This window comes from Oncorhynchus gorbuscha, linkage group LG04 (genome assembly GCF_021184085.1).
Source record: "Oncorhynchus gorbuscha isolate QuinsamMale2020 ecotype Even-year linkage group LG04, OgorEven_v1.0, whole genome shotgun sequence".
NCBI classification, from domain to species: Eukaryota; Metazoa; Chordata; class Actinopteri; order Salmoniformes; family Salmonidae; genus Oncorhynchus; species Oncorhynchus gorbuscha.
The window spans coordinates 53,824,298-53,849,111 of NC_060176.1; the positions used below are offsets into that span (position 1 = coordinate 53,824,298).

Genomic DNA, 24,814 nt, shown 5'->3' on the forward strand with positions numbered 1-24,814 from the left:
TTTGGCGGTTCAACGTCATACTTCTCCTGTAATCAGAGGAAGAGGAGAAGCGAGAGGGTTTACTCACACCAAAATATGTCCACGTTAAGTAGGTTATTAATTATTAAGCAAGGGAGTTTTTGTAGGTGTGGGCAATGAGTGTCGAATTTAGTCAATTAATTGCTATTTTGATACGAGGCTTATTTGATATAATAGAAATTTCGTAATGCTTAGGGCCTGGTTTCCAAAAAGCATATTAAGGCTAAATTAATCGTTAGAACCTTCTAAAGATCATCGTTAAATCTCCGAGCTGTTTCCTAAAACCAATGGAATTAATGTTGCACTTGAAAAACGCTCGTAATCTAACGCCTGTTAAGTGCGTCGTTAGATGCTTTTTCGCCCTCCCGCATCACTTCATAAACAGAATATCTCCGCTAAACATAGAATCACATGGGTTGTCCGTCTCTGTGACCGCTGATAACTTCAGAACAAATTAGCTAAGAATACTAAGTTGCCATACAATGTATTTGCAATTGAATCAACCAAACGACGATTTAAAAATATGCTTAAAATGAAAACAGATGACTGCATTAAAATATAAACGGTAGACTATAGGCCTATTTAACTCATACTGAAATACATTCCATGTTCAACGTAATTATGTTTTGCTACTTGCAGGCTACTGTCTGTAATTTGTCTCAATATATTTCATGATGTGTAGCCTAGCATGTGCGCAATGTGTCAAATCGGTGACTTAGACCATTTTTATTGACTGGGTAAGGATTAGAATAAGCCGCCTCAATATTTGCAGGCATGGGATATATTATATATCACCCACTATATTGACCAGATACTCAAATGGCCGCTCTAGCAATGAAAATAAATGTATTTAAAAATGGAAGGCAGTCGGGAGGAGGCAAGACGGATATGGGACCATGCAGATATGCGTCTGAAGAACAGGCACAACTTCGATATAAAGTGTTTTTTTCTTCAAAATTGCCAAGATACTTATCAGTACATTCATAACAACCTAAGCATTACGAAATGTATATTCTATAACGGGTTGGCCAACACAGGCATTGTGATTCGTTGAAGCGCGTTCTAAATCGCAAAGTACCAGTGAATGTGCAATCCGAGACACTCCATTTCGTATGTTACCTTTCATATGGTATGTATTAATGTGGTTGTCCATCACCCATTTCGTATGATATGTTACGAATTGTAATTCGTATGATATGTTACGAATTCGAGCTAGGTGGCTAACTGGCTAACGTTAAATAGGCTAGGGGTTAAGGCTAGGGTTAAGATTAGGAATTAGGTTAAAGGGTTAGGGGAAGGGTTAGCTAAAATGGTTAGGGGAAGGGTTAGCTAACATGGTCACTGTAATAATGGGACACTTGTCACTTTAAATGTTTACATACTGCTCTACTCATTTCAAGCTGAGTAACCAGTAACCAAGAGCAGGGGCAGGAGGTATAAAACCACAATCTGTACAAAAAAGAAGAAACTTCAATTAGTAAAATAACGCATGATTTGTGCTCCCTACATTTATTTGCATTAAGAAACATAAAAAAAAACAAATCATTTGAAGATGTATTTATTTTTGCCTGGTCACATTCTATTTTCCATCAAATGTTTAGAATTTATAAACAGGTGGTCAAGATCCAGCTACTCTCAATACTTTGCTCTTCAACTTCAACTCTTTAACTTCAGTTAAAGCGACTGCAAATCATTCCATGCACAGACATTATTAATGTTATCTGTGCCCTCCAAAAAGGTACTCAATGTTCAAAGCCAGAGCTTTTGATTAAGTTACAAAATTAAGAGGCTGAGCTGGTCAATCTAGCCTAGAGGGAATTGGTGAAATGGGAGCTTTTTGTGAAACCTGGAATTCAGCTATGCAAGAGAACACACGGCCTTTGTCATAAACTTATTTTCAGGTTTATCAGGTTATTGCTTCCGGTCATGTATGTCCCTAATCACTGCAACGGTTGGTAGAACTGTAAATCACATTTTGGATGGTTGTTTTCAGTCTTCTATATGTATTGCTTGAACTGGTGCACACCTAAAATTTGCACCTGCTTGAGTACCTGTCTGTTCCAGAACCTCAGAATATTGGCTCTAAAATAAGAGTACCAGCATCACAAAATGTGCATCGACAGCCAAAAATCAGCACAGACACCTATTTCAGACCACTTTATTGTGTGGTAGATACTGTACGAGCCTTGTCCTAGTCAGAAAGTGGAGGCACTTGGGGCTCACGGCATATCAGTGACAACACAAGACCTCTGAGAGAGATGAAAAGTACATACTTTTAGGACATTACAATCAACCGACCCATTACAGCTTTCATTCACTGATGGATTCATTACCACTAGTATTGATTGCTGGGCCATGTGAAATATGTCTGCATGTACAGTGTAGCTTTCCAGCTGTACTTTCTACTCCTTAAAATACCTGAGGACATGAAGGCATGGAAGGGTTAAAGAGTGCTCCATTACCAGGCAAGCATTCGGACCACAGATGGTCTGGCCACAGCAAGGGGCACTGTCGATCAGCAGCATCAAATGACAAACATCCAGTACAACACTTTAGCAATACAAAATATAAAACATGATTTAACCTTTATTTAACTAGGCAAGTCAGATAAGAACAAATTATTTTTTACAATGACGGCTTACCCCTGCCAAACCCTCCCCTAATCCTGACGATGCTGAGCCAATTGTGCGCTGCCTTATGGGACTCCCGATCACAGCCTGTTGTGATACAGCCCGGGATCAAACCAGGATCTGTAGTGACGCCTCTAGCACTGAGATGCAGTGCCTTAGACCGCTGCACCACTCAGTACTTAAGTAAAAGCCAATCTGGCAAAGGCCAATACCCTCCCAGGTGCAGGTTTCGGTTTTTGCCCTAGCACTACACAGCTGATTCAAATAATCAAGGCTTGGTGATGAGTTGGTTATTTTAATCAGCTGTGTAGTGCTAGGGGTGGAGGCAGGACCGAGTTTGGGAAACCTTGGTCTATGTCAAGTATGGGTGAGTGTATGATTGGCATCACTGTATGACCTACATAATATGACACCAACAGCAACACAGATACCAACAAAGTTATTTCTATAATAGAAGGGTCCAATATAGTCCTGGGCTTGCCTCTAGTCTTGCATCAAGAGAGGCCTTCATCCAGCCTGCAACATTTTCCATTGTTTCTCAAAATATGGGATTAAGACTGGGATTATATTTCCTAGTGGTTACTGATAATGAAGGGTCATGACTAGGGTTGCAAAATTCAGTACATTCCCTGGTTTTCCCAAAATCCCGGTTTGAGGATTCCCGGAATCTAGAGGGAATAAGCAGCAAATCCGGAATTCTCCAACCAGGGAATTTATTGAAAGTTCCCAGAATTTTGCAACCCTAGTCACAGGACTCTTTACAGGGCAGAGGTTGTGCAGCAGGGGTGTTGAGTGTCATTTGAGGACGCTAACAGAAAGTCAAAGAGGGGACGACAGAAAATAAAAATGAGTCCGCTTGGCACAACACTGAGATGCATATTAGTCATTAGCAATCAAATGTATTTATTTTGCCCTTCTTACATCAGTTGATATCTCAAAGTGCTGTACAGAAACCCAGCCTAAAACAGCAAGCAATGCAGGTGTAGAAGCATGGTGGATAGGAAAAACTCCCTAGAAAGGCCAAAACCTGGGAAGAAATCTAGAGAGGAACCAGGCTCTGAGGGGTGGCCAGTCCTCTTCTGGATGTGCCAGGTGGAGATTATAACAGAACATGGCCAAGATGTTAAAATGTTCAACAGCAGACCGTTACATGTGGTACCCCTCCCTCATTCAATGCCATGCATGACAGAGATAAACGTCTACCTTGCCAGAAATGAGTTACTCATCCCAATTTAGGAGCAAAAAGTACACTGCGAGTGAAGTACACTGCGGGTGAAAACCCTACAAAATTTCTGCCAACAAAATTTATTTGCAAAGAAAAAGCATATTGCATCTGAACTGAATCTGCAACATGATCTTTAGTTGGATACTTCTCTCATTCACTCATTGTCATTTGAGAAGAGCAGAGGAGGGCCATACAGTATGAGTCAACCGTCAATCCTATTATTATCAAGCCATTTGTTAATCCAAACATCTTGCTCCACATCAGCCACCCCAGTAGGAATGACAAAGCATATTTTGGGAGGGATTGTGCCTGGGTATGTGACTGACACACAATGGCACTGCCAAGTTCACCACTGTCTCTAAACCAGCCCAATGTTGCATCAGGGAGAACAGAGAGCTGAGTTGTTCCATATAATTTCAACAAGTCATGACACCCACCCTCTTACATTGTTCCAAAATCATTTATGTTGTTATAAACAAGTTCGATTGGCATCCTATAACATTATTTTGTTTCAATTTAATTTTATCTAATTGATTGCACCAAATGTGACCATTTAAATGTATAGTATTCAGATCATATTCAATCAATATAATGCCCAACAATCCAATTCCTACCAATGAGTAAGACATGAGGAATCCCCCCCGAAATTCTAAAGCTACCACTGGACACCCTACACCCCATGCCAATCCAACCACAACAATCAGTATACAGTATCAGTTCTCTATGTTTGACAAATATGAAGCTGCGGATTGGAGTATTGCTTCTCCATACTATGTCATTCTTTTATGCTTAATCTGTGTCCAGGAAATGTCCCCTTTGTGTGTGGTTTATTCCCTTCTAAAATGCCTGGATTAGTTCTCTTCGACCATTCAGATAGAAATGGAGTGTTTTTGTTGCTTTCCTATGCACCAGCCAGTGCAACGGGATGAGTGAGAAGAATGAGACTATTCCTGGTGAACAAGCATACCATTTGGCTACAGCAGTTCTAATGGTTTCAATGTCATGGTCTCTAATGGTCTTCAGTGGCAAAAGTCCCAAACACACATTACATAGTGTTTTGCAATGGTAATGGTATAGGGTTTAATGGTAAATGTCAATAATTGTAATACATATAAAACTGTTTCCTAATAATTTTATTGAAAAACACAAGACTGCCATGTAATGTATTATTTTATTAGAGTTATCACAACATTTTAGTCGCTATCCCATTTCTCCATCAAAGTTTTGGGCTAGAAAACATCCTCATATGAGAATTGCACAATAGGGATAGCCCTTGCAGAGAGCGGCCACTTGTTGGACTATTCAAGGAGAGTTGGATTGAAGCGTTAGGTTGCTAAGAAAATGAGAAACTGAATTTATTTAATGGAGGACTGGCTACGCAAAGTTGCAAAAGGAAATGTGATATATTCAATAAACACGAGATACCAGAAAATGTATAAAAGAGTGTGGCGGTATAGCAGGAACAGCGGTATCTAGTGGTCAAAACATGGTACTTTCACACTACTTGATGGTAACATTTTTATTTTACTAGACAAGTCAGTTAAGAACAAATTCTTATTTACAATGACAGCCTACCGGAGAACAGTGTGTTAACTGGCTTGTTCAGGGGCAGAACAACAGATTTGTACCTAGTCAGTTCTGGGATTTGACCCAGCAACCTTTTCGGTTACTGGCCCACCACTCTAACCACTATGCTACCTGCCACGCCAAATAATAGCAGTGACTTCAATTACACATTTCTCTGAACAGGGGAAGAAAATCATCACCAGATTCACAAGGAACACATTTCGTAGCACGGAGAAGCAATACTCCAAGCCACAGCTTCATACTAATTGTCAAACATAGAGAACTGATACTGCATACTGGTTGTTGGGGTGGGATTGGCGTAGGGTGGAGGGGGGTGGCTTTTGGCCATGTGTTTGATTTCCTCATTTCTTATTCATTGGTTGGAAGAACTTTGGATGCTATATTTATTGAATATTACCTGAATCCTATAAATTAAAGTGGCCAATTCTGTTACAATCAATTAGTTGAATTTATCTGAAATCAAATTATATTTCAACAAAATAATGTTTCAGGAATGTTAATTGTATCTCTTACTAACTACAGAAACGATTTCAGAACAATCTGAGATAGTGGGTATCGAAATCCTCTTTCTTGTTCCTTTTGAGGTGGAATGATCCTGGCAATCCCCCTACACACAGGTCTGAGAAAAATAACAAAGTAACTGAAGTCATTCTTATCAATAAAGCCAACAACGGTCACTCAACCAGTGTCCCATTTAGGTCTCTATTCAATCCACATTGCGTAAGTATAGCTTTACCGCGTGATTGAAATTCAAGATAGTCTTTGAAGAGGTAGGGTTTCAGTTGTTTTTTTGGAAGATGGGCAGGAACTCTGCTGTCCTAGCTTCAAGGGGAAGCTTGTTCCACTATTGGGGTACTAGGACAGAGAAGAGCTTTGACTGGGCTGAGTAGGAGCTGCCCTCCCTTAGGGGTGGGAGGGCCAAGATTCCAACCATACCATGTTATTACACAAATGTTCAAAGGAAGTTTCACGAGCTTGTGTAAGTGAAGTGATAATAATGCAAGTTTTTGCAGTGAGCATATCTGCCCTTAGGTCATTTAACTATGACTGTTGCATAAACCATTTACTTAAAAGCCATACAAAGTGCCATGTAGTCTGTTTCATCACCAGCGCTATCAGAGTACTATCAGAGTACTATCAGAGTACTATCAGAGTGCTTATTGACTTGTGGCCCGGACTTGCCCCTTACAGATGCTGTATCTTCATTTGATCATCCTGTTGTTGCAGAATTGTTCCTGCACAAGAAATGAAAACTAGTAGTGTATTCAAGGTTTAAAAAGGCTTCTAACGTTTTTAATTTCCACGTTCAAATTTCTGACTTGATTTGCCCTAACGGAAAATGTATCAACCTCTACAAAAAATGTCCATTAAATAGTCCCCATAACAATTCACATTTTATGTTGCTGCAGGATTATTTTCAAATACAGATATGGCATCTATGCATGTATTCCAGCAACAGCATTAATTGTGGGGGTTTCTCAAAAACACATTCAATGGCACATTCAAAGTCCAACCACAAGCTATGATCTTTTCACAAACATGACATCATCTCTTACCATGACTTTCACCCCGTGGCACTAACATCTGTAGCCATGAAATGCTTTGAAACGCTGGTCATGGCTCACATCAACACCATCATCCCAGACCCACTCCAATTCGGATACCGTCCCAACAGATCCACAGATGATGACAATCTCTATTGCCCTACATGCTGCCTTTTCCCACCTGGACAAAAGGAACACCTACGTGAGAATGCTGTTCATTGACTACAGCTCAGCGTTCAACACCATAGTGCACTCCAAGGTCATCACTAAGCTAAAGACCCGGGGACTGAACAACTCCCTCTGCAACTGGATGCTGGACTTCCTGACGGGCCGCCCACAGTTGGTAAGGATAGGCAACAACACATCCGCCACACTGACCATCAACACGGGGCCCCTCAGGGGTGTGTACTTAGTCCCCTCCTGTTCACCCATGACTGCATGGCATCACACGACTCCAACACCACCATTACGTTTGCTGATGACACAACGATGATAGGCCTGATCACGGACAATTATGAGACAGCCTATAGGGAGGATGTCAGAGACCTGGCAGTGTGGTGCCAGGTCAACAACCTCTCCCTTGACATCAGCAAGAGAAAGGAGCTGATCGTGGACTATAAGAAACGGAGGGCCGAGCACGCTCCCATTCACATCGACAGGGCTGTAGTGGAGTGGGTTGAGAGCTTCAAGTTCCTCGCAGTGTCCACATCACTAGACACATCAAAAGTAATGTGGACAAACACACCAACACAGTCATGAAGAGGTGAGTAACTACGCTTCTTCCCACTCAGAAGGCTAATAAGATTTGGCATGGGCCCTCAGATCATCCAAATGTTCTACAGCTGCACCATTGAGAGCATCTTGACTGGCTGCATCACCGTTTGGTATAGCAACTGCTCGGCCTCCGACCGCAAGGCACTACAGAGGGTAGTGCTTTCGGCCCAGTACATCACTGGGGCAAAGCTCCCTGCCATCCAGGACCTCTTTACCAGGCGTGTCAGAGGAAGGCCCTAGAAATTGTTAAAGACTTCAGCCATCCAAGTCATAGACTGTTCTCTCTGCTACCTTATGGCAAGTGGTACTGGAGTGCCAAGTCTGGGACCAAAAGGCTCCTGAACTGCTTCTACCCCCTAAGCAGTAAGACTTCTAAACAGTTAATCAAATGACTAGCCTGACTATTTGCAGTGACCCCTTTATATTTGCACTGACTCTCTTGCACCGCCTCAATGCAGACTCATTGGACTCTCCCCACAAACTCACACATACTACACTGACACTCCAACACACACACACACATAGTTTACATACGACTACATACGTTCAAACACATAAAACATACACGCATGCATTTTACGCCACACACACACTTTTCAGACTCTTCACATACGTTGCTGCTATTGTTTATTATCTATCCTGATTCCCTAGTCACTTTTACCCTTACCTACATGTACATATTACATCAATTACCATAACTACCTCGTACCTCTGCACATTGACTCTGTACTGGTACTTCTCGTATATAATCTCGTTATTGTATTGTGTTACTGTTTCCTTTTGGCAATTTTTCTTACTTCTTAACTCTGTGTTGTTGTGAAAGGGCTCATTGTCACGATCTGTCCATCGTTCGTATGCGTTTTCCTTGTTTTAGTGTTGGTCAGGACGTGAGCTGGGTGGGCATTCTATGTTGTGTGTCTGGTTTGTCTATTTCTATGTTTGGCCTGATATGGTTCTCAATCAGAGGCAGGTGTTAGTCATTGTCTCTGATTGGGAACCATATTTAGGTAGCCTGTTTTGTGTTGGGTTTTGTGGGTGATTGTTCCTGTCTCTGTGTTTTGCACCAGATAGGGCTGTTTTTAGTTTTCCCACGTTCATTGTTTTGTAGTGTTCATGTTTATCTGTTTTTGATTAAACATGAGTCAATATAACCACGCTGCGTTTTGGTCCTCTTCTACTTCACCACAGGAAAACCCTGACACTCAAGTAAGCATTTCACAGTAAAAATCTACACCTGTTGTATTCGGGGCATTTTTGTAATAAGTGATTTTATTTGGATTTAATTTGAAACCCATTGAAGAGGGCCATCCATAAGAGCAGAGTAAGGATATCAAGGACCTGGAAGTTTATATATGGAGGAATGGTCTAAGACCCCTACCAACATCTTCTCCAATCTCATAAAATATTCTAGAAAAAAGCTCAGTGTCATTATCCTTGCAGGGGGAGGGAGGGTGCTATAGAGTATTGCAAACCGGGGTGGCAATCATTTAGACCCATATCTTTTTAGATTTTTTTTAAATGACTTAAAACAAATCTCTGTCGGATTTTCTCTTTTAGCAATCTCTTTTAGCGTACAATATAGCTCAGTGTTTATTATTTATTTTATACAGTCTTTTATGCTCATCTGTATTAAGGGTGGCAATAATTAACGGCCTACTTTATACAGACTACAATGCGAGCAGAGTTGTGGGTCTTTAGGTTTAGGATACTATGTTGGATACTAATGCTTTTTACAATGACTGTCGTAGACCTGACCCGGTTTTTCAATAGCAACCAACACTGAACGTGCCTCATAGCGTATTCTTGCTTTGTAAGATTTCTAGGGGTCTTCTCCCCTGCAACCAAACACCCCCAATACAATAAGGTGTCAGAGCATTTTGTTTTATAAGAGAGCACATACAATACACTAAAACAACATCAAAGTAGTGCAATATAATTATTTCCTTAGAGTGGTCAATGTTATTTGATCTGGCTGACTGAAAACAAGAAAGACTCAGAGAGCAGACCAGCTGTACAGCTTGACGAGGAGTTTTATTTGATCTCTGAACAGCGTGTGTGTGTGTGACAGAGGTGTTGAGCTGGAAAGCAGAGGGGTTCCCTCTGTGCCCTGACCCCAGCGGACGAGTCCACACACCACCCTCCAACATCAACATTCAACAACTAGCCAATTCATGCCTCTGACAATGTTGCCCAGATGTTTTAAGACAGTCTCCTCGGATCCCAATCACATACAAACTTGCAGAGCCAATACAATACACAAAACCTACTTTTGATCTGAAATCACAGATAAACCAAGTGAAAAGAGGTTTATTTTTGCCTCCACATAAAACTTGTGTGCATGAATAAATATAAAAGTAAAATAAATATAAAACCAATATGTATACACAGTATAGCCTATTAAATTGAATAGAACTTTAACTTTAAACCCTTTTTCACCCACACTGGCCAGCAGAATTCAGGCTCTTTTTTGACACAAAATAAGAAAATAAATGCATAATGTTTAAGTATAATAATCTTTTTGGGCATTGATTGTCATCTGTTCTCTATTTGATATTTGTCATTGACATACATAACCTACTCTCATTTAAAAAAAAAACATTAGAAGCTTTCAATAACATTTCTTAGTTACTATTCCCATATATTTCATTGCACGTATAATATGGGAGCGAGATGTTGCCAAAGACTAAAACAACAAAGGACAATTCAACTTGATTTTCAGTTCTAGTCTTTCCTTATCACCTTTTCTATAACCGTACTTTGGATCAATTCAGTTATATTGATTGATACACATAATCAATACATAACAACAAAAGCCAAGTTCACTTGCACATATGCAGCACTGATCCTTTACCTTGGATGAGCTTCAAACTCTCTACATTGTATTTTGTATATTTTAAATAGGATGAAAATAATTGAATTTAATAAAATAGCTAGCAAACTGTAGCTATATCTACCATATAATGTTGTGTTTACACTCATCAGCACATGTTTTTCCTAACACTTCTCAACAGCTAAGTATCTTACAAAGAGGAGTCAAAAACAGCACTTTTAACAGCACAAAATCACAGTACCGGAATGTACAGTTCAGAAAACCATGCAAGCACATACATCACTATCAATCACACAGAAATACACACATCACTATCAATCACACAGAAATACACACATCACTATCAATCACACAGAAATGCACACATCACTATCAATCACACAGAAATACACACTCACTTCTGCAAACCCAAACTTTCATAAGACACACTCATACAGTGGCATACTTACATGAACACACACACAATGAGGTTACAGTACAACAGCACACACTGTCCTAAGCTAACAGCCCATAGGTACAAAGTGTTTAGGATGGCTCATTGGAGGTCACACGCTAACAATTCAACACATTACTACTAGTGACATAACAGTGTCTGCTAATCACCTTCACCCAAAGAGAAAAGAGAGGGGACATAAGAAGAGAGATATAGAGATGGGGAGGGAAGGATAGAGGACAACTGGGAACATCAGTAACCTGAAGGTGAACATTACCATTTTTTACCTTGTTTTTTCACCATGCCATTTAAGTGACCCATGCAGCCAGGCCTCAGGATAGTTTTACAAAGACTCAGGCTCAGAGATGCACTCACAAGGGGTTGCACATACTGTGACAAATGGTTTTGTCCATGGTCACCTGGTCCCTTAGTGAATGTATGTAGCAGTAGACACAATGCTGTATTGAAATGTAGGACAGGACCTGCTAAAGCAAATAGGGATTATTCCTATTTGCGAGGAATGTTCCCTTTGGGAGTCAAACTAATTGTTTGCCTCATCGGGAGACAGCATTTCCTCATGCTCACACACATGCTGATCAGCTGACTAAGCTACCAGGGCTGATATAGAGGGGGAAATATTATGCTGCTTCAAAATATCTGTGAAACAACTGCCGATATGGAACCCAAATGCATTTGGTAGCAATTTCCCTCTGCCTGGGATTTTGGATCGATTTGCCATGTAAGGACCTATTGAAATCAGCCAAAAGCTCCCTGTATGTTCTATGCCTGAGAGGGAAGAGTGAGAGAAAAATCACACAAGACAAAGTAGTCTTCCTGCACCAGAAGCCTAACCCCAGTTCTGAAACAAATGGCATCCGCAAATGTACATTTTCAATAAAGGAAACATACAATACATTACAGTGCATCATGTATAAAGAAACCACACATAGTTGGTAATGGGAGAGCAGGATAACAGGGGCTCCATCACAACCTTGTATTTCCAGCCTCAGCTGAGACCTTCTCCCGATCCGTACCCTCTGGGGCATTGCCAGAGGCAGAGCCATCAGTGGTGTTGTGGGCCAAGCCAGGCTGCAGCTTGAGGCCCTTCATTTCGGGCAGAGCAGGGCTGCCACTGCGGCTACGGCTGTGGCTGGGACTGCGGCTTTGGCTGTGCCGTGTTCTGTGCTTCTTTTTCCGGGGGCTGGGACTGCGGGACTTGGCCTTCATACCGTCCACTGTGCTGTCGTCCTCAGAGGTGAAGTCCGAACTGTCATCAGAGGGGCTACCGGCGGGGCTGGAGGTGGGCAGCTGGATCTGCAGAGGAGAGAAGATGGAAAGGAGGTGGAGGAGGAAGAGAGGGAAAGAAGAGACGATCAAGAAAATTAGAGCATAGGGGAGTAGCATAGGAAAAGGGTGTAGATCCAAATTAAGAAGAGGAGGACAAGGGGGAGGAAAGGGTGTGGAAGAACCAAAGGAGAGTTAAATTACCAATCCCATCATAGTCCAGTACTCCCATTATACCTCAACATTTGATATATTTACCCTAAAACCAGAGCATTGTAGGTACCTGAAAAGGCTCTGTCACACCCACGAGGGTGCTCGTGTTGTTGCTATAGTAACACAAAATAAAGTCTCCTGAGCCCTTAGGCAATTCTTCCTCAGTAAAGGTCACCTGTAGAGGTAAAGACAGGAAGACAGGGAGAGAGAAGAGTCAAAACAAACAAAGATACTTAGACAAGGTTCTCCAGTTCATTTATGTGTTTCATAATATATAGTTGAAGTCGGAAGTTAACATACACCTTAGCCAAATACATTTAAACTCAGTTTCACAATTACTGACAATTAATCCTTGTACAAATTCCCTGTCATAAGTCAGTTAGGATCACCACTTTATTTTAAGAATGTGAAATGTCAGAATAATAGTAGAGAGAATTATTTCTTTCAGCTTTTATTTCTTTCATCACATTCCCAGTGGGTCAGAAGTTTACATACACTCAATTAGTATTTGGTAGCATTGCCTTTAAAGTATTTAACTTGGGTCAAACGTTTTGGGTAGCCTTTCACAAGCTTCCCACAATAAGTTGCGTGAATTTTGGCCCATTCCTCCTGACAGAGCTGGTGTAACTGAGTCAGGTTTGTAGGACTCCTTGCTCGCACACACTTTTCAGTTCTGCCTACACATTATCTATGGAATTGAGGTCAGGGCTTTGTGATGGCCACTCCAATACCTTGACTTTGTTGTCCTTAAGTAATTTTGCCACAACTTTGGAAGTATGCTTGGGGTCATTGTCCATTTGGAAGACCCATTTGCGACCAAGCTTTAACTTCCTGACTGATGTCTTGAGATGTTGCTTCAATATATTCACATACTTTTACTTCCTCATGATGCCATCTATTTTGTGAAGTGCACCATTCCCTCCTGCAGTAAAGCACCCCCACAACATGATGCTGTGCTTGGGGTGGCAGGGTAGCCTAGTGGTTAGAGCGTTGGACTAGTAACCGAAAGGTTGCAAGTTCAAATCTGTCGTTCTGCCCCTGAACAGGCAGTTAACCCACTGTTCCTAGGCCGTCATTGAAAATAAGAATTTGTTCTTAACTGACTTGCCTAGTAAAATAAAGGTAAAATAAAAAAAGGTTGAGATGGTGTTCTTTGGCTTGCAAGTCTCCCCTGTTTTTATCCAAACATAACGATGGTCATTATGGACAAACAGTTATATTTTTGTTTCATCAGACGAGAGGACATTTCTCCAAAAAGTACAATCTTTGTCCCCATGTGCAGTTGCAAACTGTAGTCTGGCTTTTTATGGCTGTTTTGGAGCAGTGGCTTCTTCCTTGCTGAGCGGCCTTTCAAGTTATGTCGATATAAGACTTGTTTAACTGTGGATATAGATACTTTTGTATCTGTTTCCTTCAGCATCTTCACAAGGTCCTTTGCTGTTGTTCTGGAATTGATTTTCACTTTTCGCACCAAAGTACGTCCATCTCTAGTAAACAGAACACGTCACCTTCCTGAGCTGTATGATGGCTACGTGGTTCCATGGTGTTTGGACTTGCGTACCATTGTTTGTACATATGAAGGTGGTACCTTCAGGCTTCAGGCGATTGGAAATTGCTCCCAAGGATGAACCAGACTTTTCTAAGCTGTTTAAAGGCACAGTCAACTTAGTGTATGTAAACTTCTGAACCACTGGAGTTGTGATACAGTGAATTATAAGTGAAATAATCTGTCTGTAAACAACTGTTGGATAATTACTTGTGTCATGCACAAACCGACTTGCCAAAACTATAATTTGTTAACAAGAAATTTGTGGAGTGGTTGAAAAACAAGTTTTAATGACTCCAACCTAAGTGTATATAAACTTCAGACTTCAACTGTATATATATTATACACATATTATATATTAAAAGTCGCCCTTACCTCGTGTTCTACTCTATGGTAATCTGCCTCCTCCTGCTTGGCCCACACATAGCCTACATAGTCCTTATGGTGTTTGAATCCCACCTGGGAAGGCAAAGGCAACACCAATTCCTGATTTTAAAAAACTTAATGCCTTAGCTAATTATTACTTTATCAATAAACATTATCTGGAATACTTCAAACTTCATTAAACATTGAAATCAGCACTAGAAGGTTAAGAGGAGGAGTGAGTACCTTGTACAGCCCAATCCAGTCCCAGGAGCTGCGTGCGAAATTAGGTGCAGCTTTGAATGTGCACGTGGCGTCTGCAATGCTGTTCCACTCATCCTCCACCATGATTGTCACCAGTGGCATGTCCACCTTATAGGGGAACTACACACAGCATTCTGAACATCAATATCATCATGGTATACAATCAATAGAACACAACATCAACATCTCTCTGCGATAACACAGCATCAACATACTGTCTGTATCTGTATCTGTCACTACCATGGTTATCCCAGTTTATTACAGGTTTCGGGCAAAGTTATGTGCATGTCACAGCTCAGGTGACAACTGGGACATGGGGGGAAAGAGAGGGAGAGGGGCTGTGTCTCACCTGGAGGGTGAAGATGGAAGAGACAGGCTTGTGGTCGCTGACCATGTACTCCATGTGACTGCGGTAGAAGTGCTGGGTGACCTTGGTCCCGCTGCTCAGTCCTGACACAGAGCCTCTCTTCCCAGCATTAGAGGCCTGCCCAAAGGTAGCTGTGGCCCTCAGACGCCACAGGATCCTGTCTGTCCACGCAGGCTTACGCTTCTTCCCACTGAGAGAGAGAGAAAGGATAGAGAGAGCAGGGAGGGTAAGAACTGTGATGATCAGAACACTCATCTCATTTACATTTTTAAGTCAAAGAGCTGCAAGGTGGACTCCCCCCATGTCATCACAAACCTTGTATCATATGTATCTGTCCCCACGTCAAACTTGTAAGTGGGGGGGAATTTGAGAGGCCCCTCCAGAAAGCCCACCAGCACCGTCTCGCTGTCTTTGGCCATGTTCAGCTGTACAATTGGGGATAACAATTAATAATGTTAAAATGAAGTGTCTCTGTTATTTTTGGTCTCTGTATGCCCTCTAGTGGCATCGTCTATGCATTACAAGCTCCGTTAAAGACCGTGTCATGGGCCTTTATCTTGAACAGGCCTCTCACCTGGTCTTTCTCCCACAGCATGGTGAGTTTATTGTTATCAATGGCTGTTTTCACTGCCGGAATCTCCAGTTCATCAATGCGGAAATTCAGATCTCCAAACCAGAACACCACACTGTAGAGGAGGAGAAAAGTATGGAATGGATTGAGGACAGAGCGGAACTGCAAAGACGCCTTTTTAATGATAAGGTATGTCCTCTAGATCACACAAAATATATATTTTTAGGTATATCGATGGCAAAATGAGGTACTTATTTTAGTGTAACCGTAACTATAGCCTCTATATCTTTTCTGGATAAAAGGGAGGTGGACCGGTCTGAGCATGCTTTCTTATGTGTTTGTTTAATTGTGCAAGTGCCTGGATGGAAACTTAAGTGGGTGGGTGTGCGCGTCCATATGTAGAGTGACTAACTCGTGGTCGAGCACCCCTGTGGCAGCCTGGCCTTCAAACTGCTGCTGCTGCAGGATGCTCTCAAAGTCCTCCATGCGCTGCTCAGAGTTCTCCATGTGGGCCGGCAGGTGGCAGTTCAGGAAACAGATGGTGTGACCAAACACAGACATGCGCGCACTCACACCCCCTTTATTACCCTACAACAAGAATGGAGAAAGGAGAGGGAGAGAGAGAATAAAGGAAGGGGTAGAGTGAGAGAAAAGGAGAGAAACAGAATAAGGTTGAAGATTGGGGACAGGAGCAGAAGAATGGCAGGATTAGTATGATGGGATAAAACATTCCATTTGCAAACCGAGAGAATAAATAGTATGAATAGTAGCCTAGCCTATGAAATATGACCCCCGGTGCGTAAACATATCTGAGGGCAGGAAGTTTGCGGATACATTTATGACTAGTGAATGGCATGATCAATACGTGCAGCGATCTGTGTGAATGAAGTCAGGATGGAGCTGTGTGGTTCCTCCTGCTGCTCTCCCTCTACAGCTCTGACCTACTAAAAAACAAGAGATGACACAGCAGAGGGAGACCTGCAGAATGTGCTGATGCTTATCTGAGTTCATACAGGGAAGACAATAGAGACTTCACAGTGCATTACTACATGGAACTCTATGTATCTCTCAGTAAGACAGGCAGACAGATCCCCCCCCTGCCTGCACTTTGATCAACTGCATGGGATTTCATTAGCCTTAAAGGGTACACAGATTATTTTAACTTCTTAAAGAGTAGATTCAATAAAGCATGTTTTCTAATGTTTACATATCTAAATAAATGATCTGGGGAGTGTTTAATGCTTTGAACCATAAAAACATTATCCTTGGAAATACTAAAGCACCACCTTGTGGACATCAGAGGTATGGAGGGAGCAGAGGTATGGAGGGAGCACATTTATCCATACAAGCTTTGGGTACAGCCTGCCCCCCCAAAACCCTTCCTGCTAAACCCTTCCTGCTAAACCCTTTCTGCTAAATCCTTCCTACTAATTGATGAACAGTAAGGGAAACAAAGAGGCCAACAGAAGCAAACCTCGAGGCAGGTCATTTTTCATCATTAGCACTGTCTGGCTGTCCTTACACTAACTGGCTGTGTGGAGGTTGTTTTAAGGGTGGGTCAGTTCTGAATGTGAACTTCAGTTCAGTAATGCTGGCATGCCATTTTACTCTATCTGGCCTAGAGTGTTGAGTCTTCATTGGTGTGGCTGTTTGACTGTGGTTCTCTATCAGCTGGGTCAGTTCTGTCATTTAGGTGTGCTTCTATGTCACTTGGTCAGTAGGATGGGTCCGTTCTGTTAGTTGGTTATTGTTCTCAGTCAGTTAGTCAGTTGGATGAGGTCTCAACGGGCAGTTGTCTCACCCAGTAGCCCCCCAAGCCAGTGCGGGTGGTCTCTGTCTGCACCCCTCGGAGGAAGGGGAGGTGGTAGTACTTAGCAAACACCAGCAACAACACCCCCTGCATCCGCTGAGACGTCACCTGAGAGAGGGACCAACAGAGGGGGAGAGAGAAGATATTAGTGATGGTGGTGGTGGTCATTTGTGTCCTGCTACCATTCAGGGGATAATTATTACTGTAATCTGTAAGCAAAGGAACACTTCTGTTTCATATGGCTAATTCTACACTCAGTTGCCAGTTTATTAGGTACACAACCCCGTTCACGAAAATAGTTCGCTCCTATAGACAGTGAGTCACGTGGCCGGGGCTTGCTACATAGAGCAGGCAGGCATCCAGGAAGTTACTGTTCGATTGAACGTTAAAATGGACAAAACGAGTGACCTAAGCGACGTTGAGCATGGTCGCATGCTCAACGTCACATGACAAGGAACTCGTCGTTCCTTGTCCTGGATGGGCTATTGTCCTGGATGGGCTATTGTCCTGGATGGGCTATTGTCCTGGATGGGCTATTGTCCTGGATGGGCTATTGTCTTGGATGGGCTATTGTCTTGGATGGGCTATTGTCCTGGATGGGCTATTGTCCTGGATGGGCTATTGTCCTGGATGGGCTATTGTCCTGGATGGGCTATTGTCCTGGATGGGCTATTGTCCTGGATGGGCTATTGTCTTGGATGGGCTATTGTCCTGGATGGGCTATTGTCCTGGATGGGCTATTGTCCTGGATGGGCTATTGTCATGGATGGGCTATTGTCATGGATGGGCTGTCTTGATGGGCTATTGTCTTGGATGGGCTATTGTCTTGGATGGGCTATTGTCTTGGATGGGCTATTGTCTTGGATGGGCTATTGTCTTGGATGGGCTATTGTCTTGGATGGGCTATTGTCTTGGATGGGCTATTGTCTTGGATGGGCTATTGTCTTGGATGGGCTATTGTCTTGGATGGGCTTGTTGTCTTGTCTTGGATGGGCTATTGTCTTGGATGGGCTATTGTCTTGGATGGGCTATTGTCTTGGATGGGCTATTGTCTTGGATGGGCTATTGTCTTGGATGGGCTATTGCAGCTGGGTTTCACTCCTATCAGCTAAATACAAGAAGAAGCGGCTCCAGTGGGCACACGATCACCAACTCTGGACAATTGAGGAGTGGAAAAACATTGCCTCGTCCGACGAATCACGGTTCCTGATGTCAGAGTCAGAATTTGACGTAAGCAGCATCAGTCCATGACTCCATCCTGCCTGGTGTCAACAGTACAGGCTGGTGGCGGTGGTGTAATGGCATGGGGAATGTTTTCCTAGTACACGTTAGGTCCCTTGATACCAATTGAGCAACGTTTGAACGCCACACCTTGTAGAATCCATGCCCGAAAAATTCAGGCTGTTCCAGAGCCAAAGGGGGGTCCGACCTGTGAATTAGATGGATGTACCTAATAAACTGGCCGCTGAGTGTATATAAGCAACCTGTCTGTGCTGTCTGTCTGAAGTCTGCTAACTGTATGCCTTTCCGTCTCTGTGTACCAGTGATGTCTCTCTCTTTCCTCCTCGCTCTCTCCTCACATTTGCATTGTGCCCTGCAGGATCCAGTGGCCCAGCTCTTCCTCTGTTTTGCATGAAGCAGTGAACATAAAGGAGGCCATAGCCAGCGGTCTAACCTCTCTGTCTAAACAGTAAACCCATGTGAGGGAAAAACATGGTGCCCGATTTTACAATACTGCACTGTGGAATACATGTTACAGCAGTACACAGTAGGTATGTACTCCCAATGATCACATTGAGCCTCCCAGCCTGCATTTATATTTAATTGGTCTAGACTCTAGGTAATAAAGTGATTTATTCACTATCTATTAACAGATCCATGGACGATGCAATCGCCATCTCAGTGCACACCTTCCTATCCCACCTGGACGAGAGGAATACCTATGTAAAAATGCCTTTCGAATAAAGCTCAGCCTTCAACAACATGGTGCCCTCCAAGCTCATCACTAAGCTCAACACTAAGCTCCAACTCAATCATCAAGTTTGCTGACGACACAACAGTGGTGGGCCTGATTACCAACATCGACGGTACAGCCTACAAGGAGGAGCTGAGTGCCTTGGTGGAAAATAATCTCTCCTATATTACATTTTTGCCTGTGATTTGTCTCGGAAAAACAAAATGTTTGATTGTTTGATACGTCCACCAAAATATCAATAAAGGTAGCCTAGGTAATAGTCTGTTTCTGCTCTCTTGCCAACTCATTATGGAATTGTCATGCCAAACAAAATGATAGCAATGGAGTTGGCAAGAGCACAAATAGATATGGGACCAAGCTACAATAGAGGACAAAAACTCCATAATGCCCTCAAACACCATAGTCCCCTCAAACACCATAGTGCCCTCAAAGCTCATCACTAAGCTAAGAACCCTGGGACTAAACACCTCCTTCTGCAACTGGATTCTGGACTTCCTGAAGGGCCGCCCCCAGGTGGTAAGGGTAGGCAACAACACCTCTGATCCTCAACACAGGGACCCCTCAGGGGTGCGTGCTTAGTCCCCACCTGTACTCCCTGTTCACCCATGACTGCATGGTCAAGCATTACTCCAGCACCATCATTAAGTTTTCTGACGACACAGCGGTGGTAAGCCTGATCACCAACAACGAGACAGCCTATAGGAAGTAGGTCAGAGATATGGAAGTGTGGTGCCAGGACAACAACCTCGCCCTCAATGTGATCAAGACAAAGGAGATGATCGTAAACTACAGGAAAAGGAGGGCCGAGCACACCCCCATTCTCATCGATGGGACTGCAGTGGAGCAGGTTGAGAGTTTCAAGTTTCTTGCTGTCCACATCACCAACAAACTAACATGGTCCAAACACACCAAGACCATCATGAAGAGGGCACAACAAAGCTTATTCCCCCTCAGGAAACTGAAAAGATTTGGCATGGCTCTTCAGATTATCCAAAAGTTCTACAGCTGCACCATCGAGAGCATCCTGATTGGTTGCATCACCGCCTGGTATGGCAACTGCTCGGCCTCCGACCGCAAGGCACTAGATAGGGTAGTGTGTACAGCCCAGTACATCACTGGGGCCAAGCTACCAGCCATTTACGACCTCTATACCAGACGGTGTCAGAGAAGGCCCTAAAAATTGCCAAAGACTCCAGCCACCCTAGTCATAGACTGTTATCTCTGCTACCGCATGGCAAGCGGTACTGGAGCGTCAGGTCTAGGTACAAAAGGCTTCTTAACAGCTTCTACCACCAAGCCATAAGACTGCGGAACAGCTAATCAAATGGCTACCCGGACTATTTGCATTGATACCCCCCATTTTGTACGCTGCTGCTACTCGCTGTTTACTATCTATTATCTATGCATAGTCACTTTACCCCTACCTACATGTACATATTACCTCAATTACCTCGACTAACCTGTTACTGTTATTTTATTGTTGCTCTTTTATTTTGGACATTAGTTTATTTAGTCAATATTTTTCTTAACTCTTATTTTTCTGAAAAGGGTTAAGGGCTTGTAAGTAAGCATTTCACGGTACTACACCTTTTGTATTCAGCTAATGTGACAAATACAATTTGATTTGATATGTTGCCCTGTAAGTGATTCCTAGTGTTGAGATAGTGTTTTAAAACTGATTGAATAAGCTTTAACAGATGGTGCTGGACAGAGAAAAATACTTGATTGACTGATGTGTCTCTAGGGTGGATGGTTTGGCAAGATCTCTTCTGATTGGTCTAATTGACTGCCAGGTCTGACAATGGGCTGTGAGAGCACAGGATAGAGGAATGAGGAGAGGGCGGTAGGATATTACTGACTGTGAGGAAAGGGGGGGGTGTTGGGTTACAGGCCATTTTTGGAAACCTCATGTCTGTGCAGCATGCCATGACTAGACAGACTATTACCATAGTACTGTCATGGTTCAAGTTCTGAGGTAGACTACAGACACTAACAACCCCTCAGACATTCAATTCTACCAAATAAGCCTGCCCATGCATGCATGTGAACACAAATGCACATAAAATGTTCTCATGAGCATTTTGGAGTCAAGCAGGGTATGAGATGGCCAGGGGACAGCATCAGTCTCACTGTCACAGAGCCATCAACATGGGGGGAGCATTAAAGTCCAGAAATAAACCAGCACCCTGGGAGACGTTCTCTTGTCTAGCTCTCTGCTGTTTCTCTGCAGCAGGTTCATCCGCTCTCCCTACAGCTCCAACAGGCCCAAACAATGTGTTAGACACTGACAGGTCAACAAACAACAACCAACCACACTGCACCAGCTGTGGCCAGGACCCCTCCTCTCTATTACTTTGTCTCTATCTCTGTCTCTTAAATACACACACACACATTTTAATGGATGGAGCATAAATAAGCACATTTGAAATGGATGAGAAATGTTCCCAACCAAGAGTGCTGCAACATGCCATTGGGTGAGGGGCTCAAGATAAGCCACAGAGCTGTGAGTGAGAGAGAGTGTTGTATGAGAGCCTGGCAGACAGAGGAAGATAACAGATAAACCAACACTGCACGCTTGATTGTAGTCAGCCCCCACGCTCCACTATGCCCTAGCATATTATCTCGCATGCATTGGGAGGGATATGAGTACAGAGAGTGCCAAAATTGTCTCACACTCCACTTACATTGCAAAACAGTTTCCATAAATGTATATAACATGAGCTCCATTTGTTTGCTCTGCAGTTAATTATCTTTTGTGTGTTTACCACAACCATGTGGTGTATGTGTTAGCGTGCTTGTGCATGTCTCTGTGTCAACCCTTTACTGACCAGTATGTATCCGAAGGGGCTGAGTCTCTCCATGCAGGCATCACTCCATTGGTCTGTGAAGAGAACGTCTTTCAGCCTTTTGTTGATCATGGAGTTGACTTCCTGTAGCCTGAGAGAGCAGCAGTTACACACACAGTCATTATACGGAGGCCATAGGGAGAGCGATAAAGATAGGTTAGGAGGGAGAGAGGGAGAGAGGGGGAGAGAGAGAGGGAGAGAGAGGGGGGGAGAGAGGGGGGAGAGAGAGAGGGAGAGAGGGAGAGAGAGAGAGAGAGAGAGGGGGAGAGGGGGAGAGGGGAAGAGGGGAAGAGGGGAAGAGGGGAAGAGGGGAAGAGGGGAAGAGGGGAAGAGGGGAAGAGGGGAAGGGGGAGAGGGGGAGGGGGAGAGGGAGAGGGGGAGAGGGAGAGAGGGAGAGGACTGCAACAAGAATAAATATGTAGGGGGAAACAGAAACACAACTAAAGGGAGCTAGATAGATGGATCAATGTCGTTTGACAGTTAACCCAACAACTCATAACCTAGGGGGACTGTATATCGAAGGATATAAGGGACAAGAGAGGTCTTCTGGAATAGTTGGCGATGGGGAGATGGTTGGCTGACTACCACCTGGGAAAAGCTCACCCAATGATATACATGTCTGTGTTTCCATCCCCAACATGCAATCCCAGCAGAGCAGTGATGTCATCCGGCGGCATGGCACCGCCCACATTCCATGTTATTATGTGCACTCTATCATAGAACAGGAACACAGAAACTCACAATCAATAGAAGCTTGGTTCAACCCGTAACCAAATAATTAGGCAACAGATTCTTAATGAACTGCAGAATATTTCATTCATATTTCAGGACTTGGGTGGACACATCCTTATGCATTTAACATACAGTACACATACAAAGTCTTTCTCTGATATAATTCTATTGATTTTCTGATTATCCACTCTCTCCATTAGCTTAATTAGCATCATAAATGAGAGAGGTTAGCAGAGAGCTCTGACAAAGTCTCGGGACACTGGGTCTGTACTGTGAGTAGCAAATAACACAAAAGCAACACAGAGTGGGACTGCTCGATTTCATAGTTTCAGTGGCGAAGAAGGGTGTTTCTCAACATGCATACTACTGTGCTCCCAGCACACAAATTGGAGCATGGTAGGGCCGGAGAATGAGTCCAAATCAAAGTATGCGAAACAGACCACGGAGGGCACTTCTCGAATAAGTATACCGCCTGTACATATTTTGAAGCATGCATCGGTGCAAGCTTCAATGGAAAATATGCAAACAAATATGATGCAACCACGTTAAAAGTATGCAAACAAATATGATGCAACCACGTTAAAAGTATGCAAACAAATATGATGCAACCACGTTAAAAGTATGCAAACAAATATGATGCAACCACGTTTAAAGTATGCAAACAAATATGATGCAACCACGTTTAAAGTATGCAAACAAATATGATGCAACCACGTTTAAAGTATGCAAACAAATATGATGCAACCACGTTTAAAGTATGCAAACAAATATGATGCAACCACGTTAAAAGTATGCAAACAAATATGATGCAACCACATTAAAAGTATGCAAACAAATATGATGCAACCACGTTAAAAGTATGCAAACAAATATGATGCAACCACGTTAAAAGTATGCAAACAAATATGATGCAACCACGTTAAAAGTATGCAAACAAATATGATGCAACCACGTTAAAAGTATGTAAACAAATACGATGCAACCACGTTAAAAGTATGCATATTTTCTTGAAACAACAGATCATTATCTTAGCTAAAGCGAGAGAAACTGCGATTGCCTATCCACATCTCACACAGTGCATTCGGAAATTATTCAACCCCTTGACTTTTTCCACATTTTGTTACATCACAGCCTTATTCTAAAATGAATTAAATAGTTTTTTTCCCCTCATCAATCTACACACAATACCCCATAATGAAGCAAAAAATTGTTTAAAAAAAAAAACTCAAATTAAATATAATATGACATTTACATAAGCATTCAGACCCTTTACTCAGTACTTTGTTGAAGCACCTTTGGCAGCGATTACAGCCTCGAGTCTTCTTGGGTAAGACGCTACAAGCTTGGCATAGCTGTATTTGAGGAGTTTCTCCCATTCTTCTCTGCAGATCCTCTCAAGCTTTGTCGGATTGGATGGGGAGCATTGCTGCATAAATGTTTTCAGGTCTCTCCAGAGATGTTTGATTGGGTTCAAGTCCGGGCACTGGCTGGGCCACTCACGGACATTCAGAGACTTGTCCCAGAGCCACTTCTGCGTTGTCTTGGCTGTGTACTGAGGGTCATTGTCCTGTTGGAAGGTGAACCTTTACCCCAGTCTGAGGTTCTGAGCACTCTGGAGCAAGTTTTCATCAATGATCTCTCTGTACTTTGCTCCGTTCATCTTTCCCTCGATCCTGACTAGTCTCCCAGTCTCTGCAGCTGAAAAACATCCCCACAGCAGGAGGCTGCCACCATCATGCTTCACAGTAGGGATGGTGCCAGGTTTCCTCCAGATGTGATGCTTGGCATTCAGGCCAAAGACT

At 42.9% G+C, this 24,814-nt stretch overlaps 1 protein-coding gene across 3 annotated transcripts in view; it reads right to left on the minus strand.

The window, feature by feature from the left end:
• Positions 1 to 9,790: 9,790 nt before the first annotated feature.
• Positions 9,791 to 24,814, minus strand: part of LOC124034287 (phosphatidylinositol 4,5-bisphosphate 5-phosphatase A-like) — a 38,623-nt gene continuing 23,599 nt past the window's right edge. For all 3 annotated transcript variants that reach the window (XM_046347269.1, XM_046347267.1, XM_046347268.1), the window contains exons 3-13: positions 22,884 to 22,991; positions 22,263 to 22,371; positions 17,451 to 17,567; positions 16,062 to 16,237; positions 15,653 to 15,764; positions 15,394 to 15,503; positions 15,061 to 15,268; positions 14,694 to 14,831; positions 14,460 to 14,543; positions 12,609 to 12,713; positions 9,791 to 12,355 (exon numbers count right to left, since the gene is read on the minus strand). In XM_046347269.1, the coding sequence (XP_046203225.1) occupies positions 12,026 to 12,355; positions 12,609 to 12,713; positions 14,460 to 14,543; positions 14,694 to 14,831; positions 15,061 to 15,268; positions 15,394 to 15,503; positions 15,653 to 15,764; positions 16,062 to 16,237; positions 17,451 to 17,567; positions 22,263 to 22,371; positions 22,884 to 22,991 (1,597 nt within the window). In that variant the 3' untranslated portion in view covers positions 9,791 to 12,025. The remainder of the gene's footprint in view (positions 12,356 to 12,608; positions 12,714 to 14,459; positions 14,544 to 14,693; positions 14,832 to 15,060; positions 15,269 to 15,393; positions 15,504 to 15,652; positions 15,765 to 16,061; positions 16,238 to 17,450; positions 17,568 to 22,262; positions 22,372 to 22,883; positions 22,992 to 24,814) is intronic.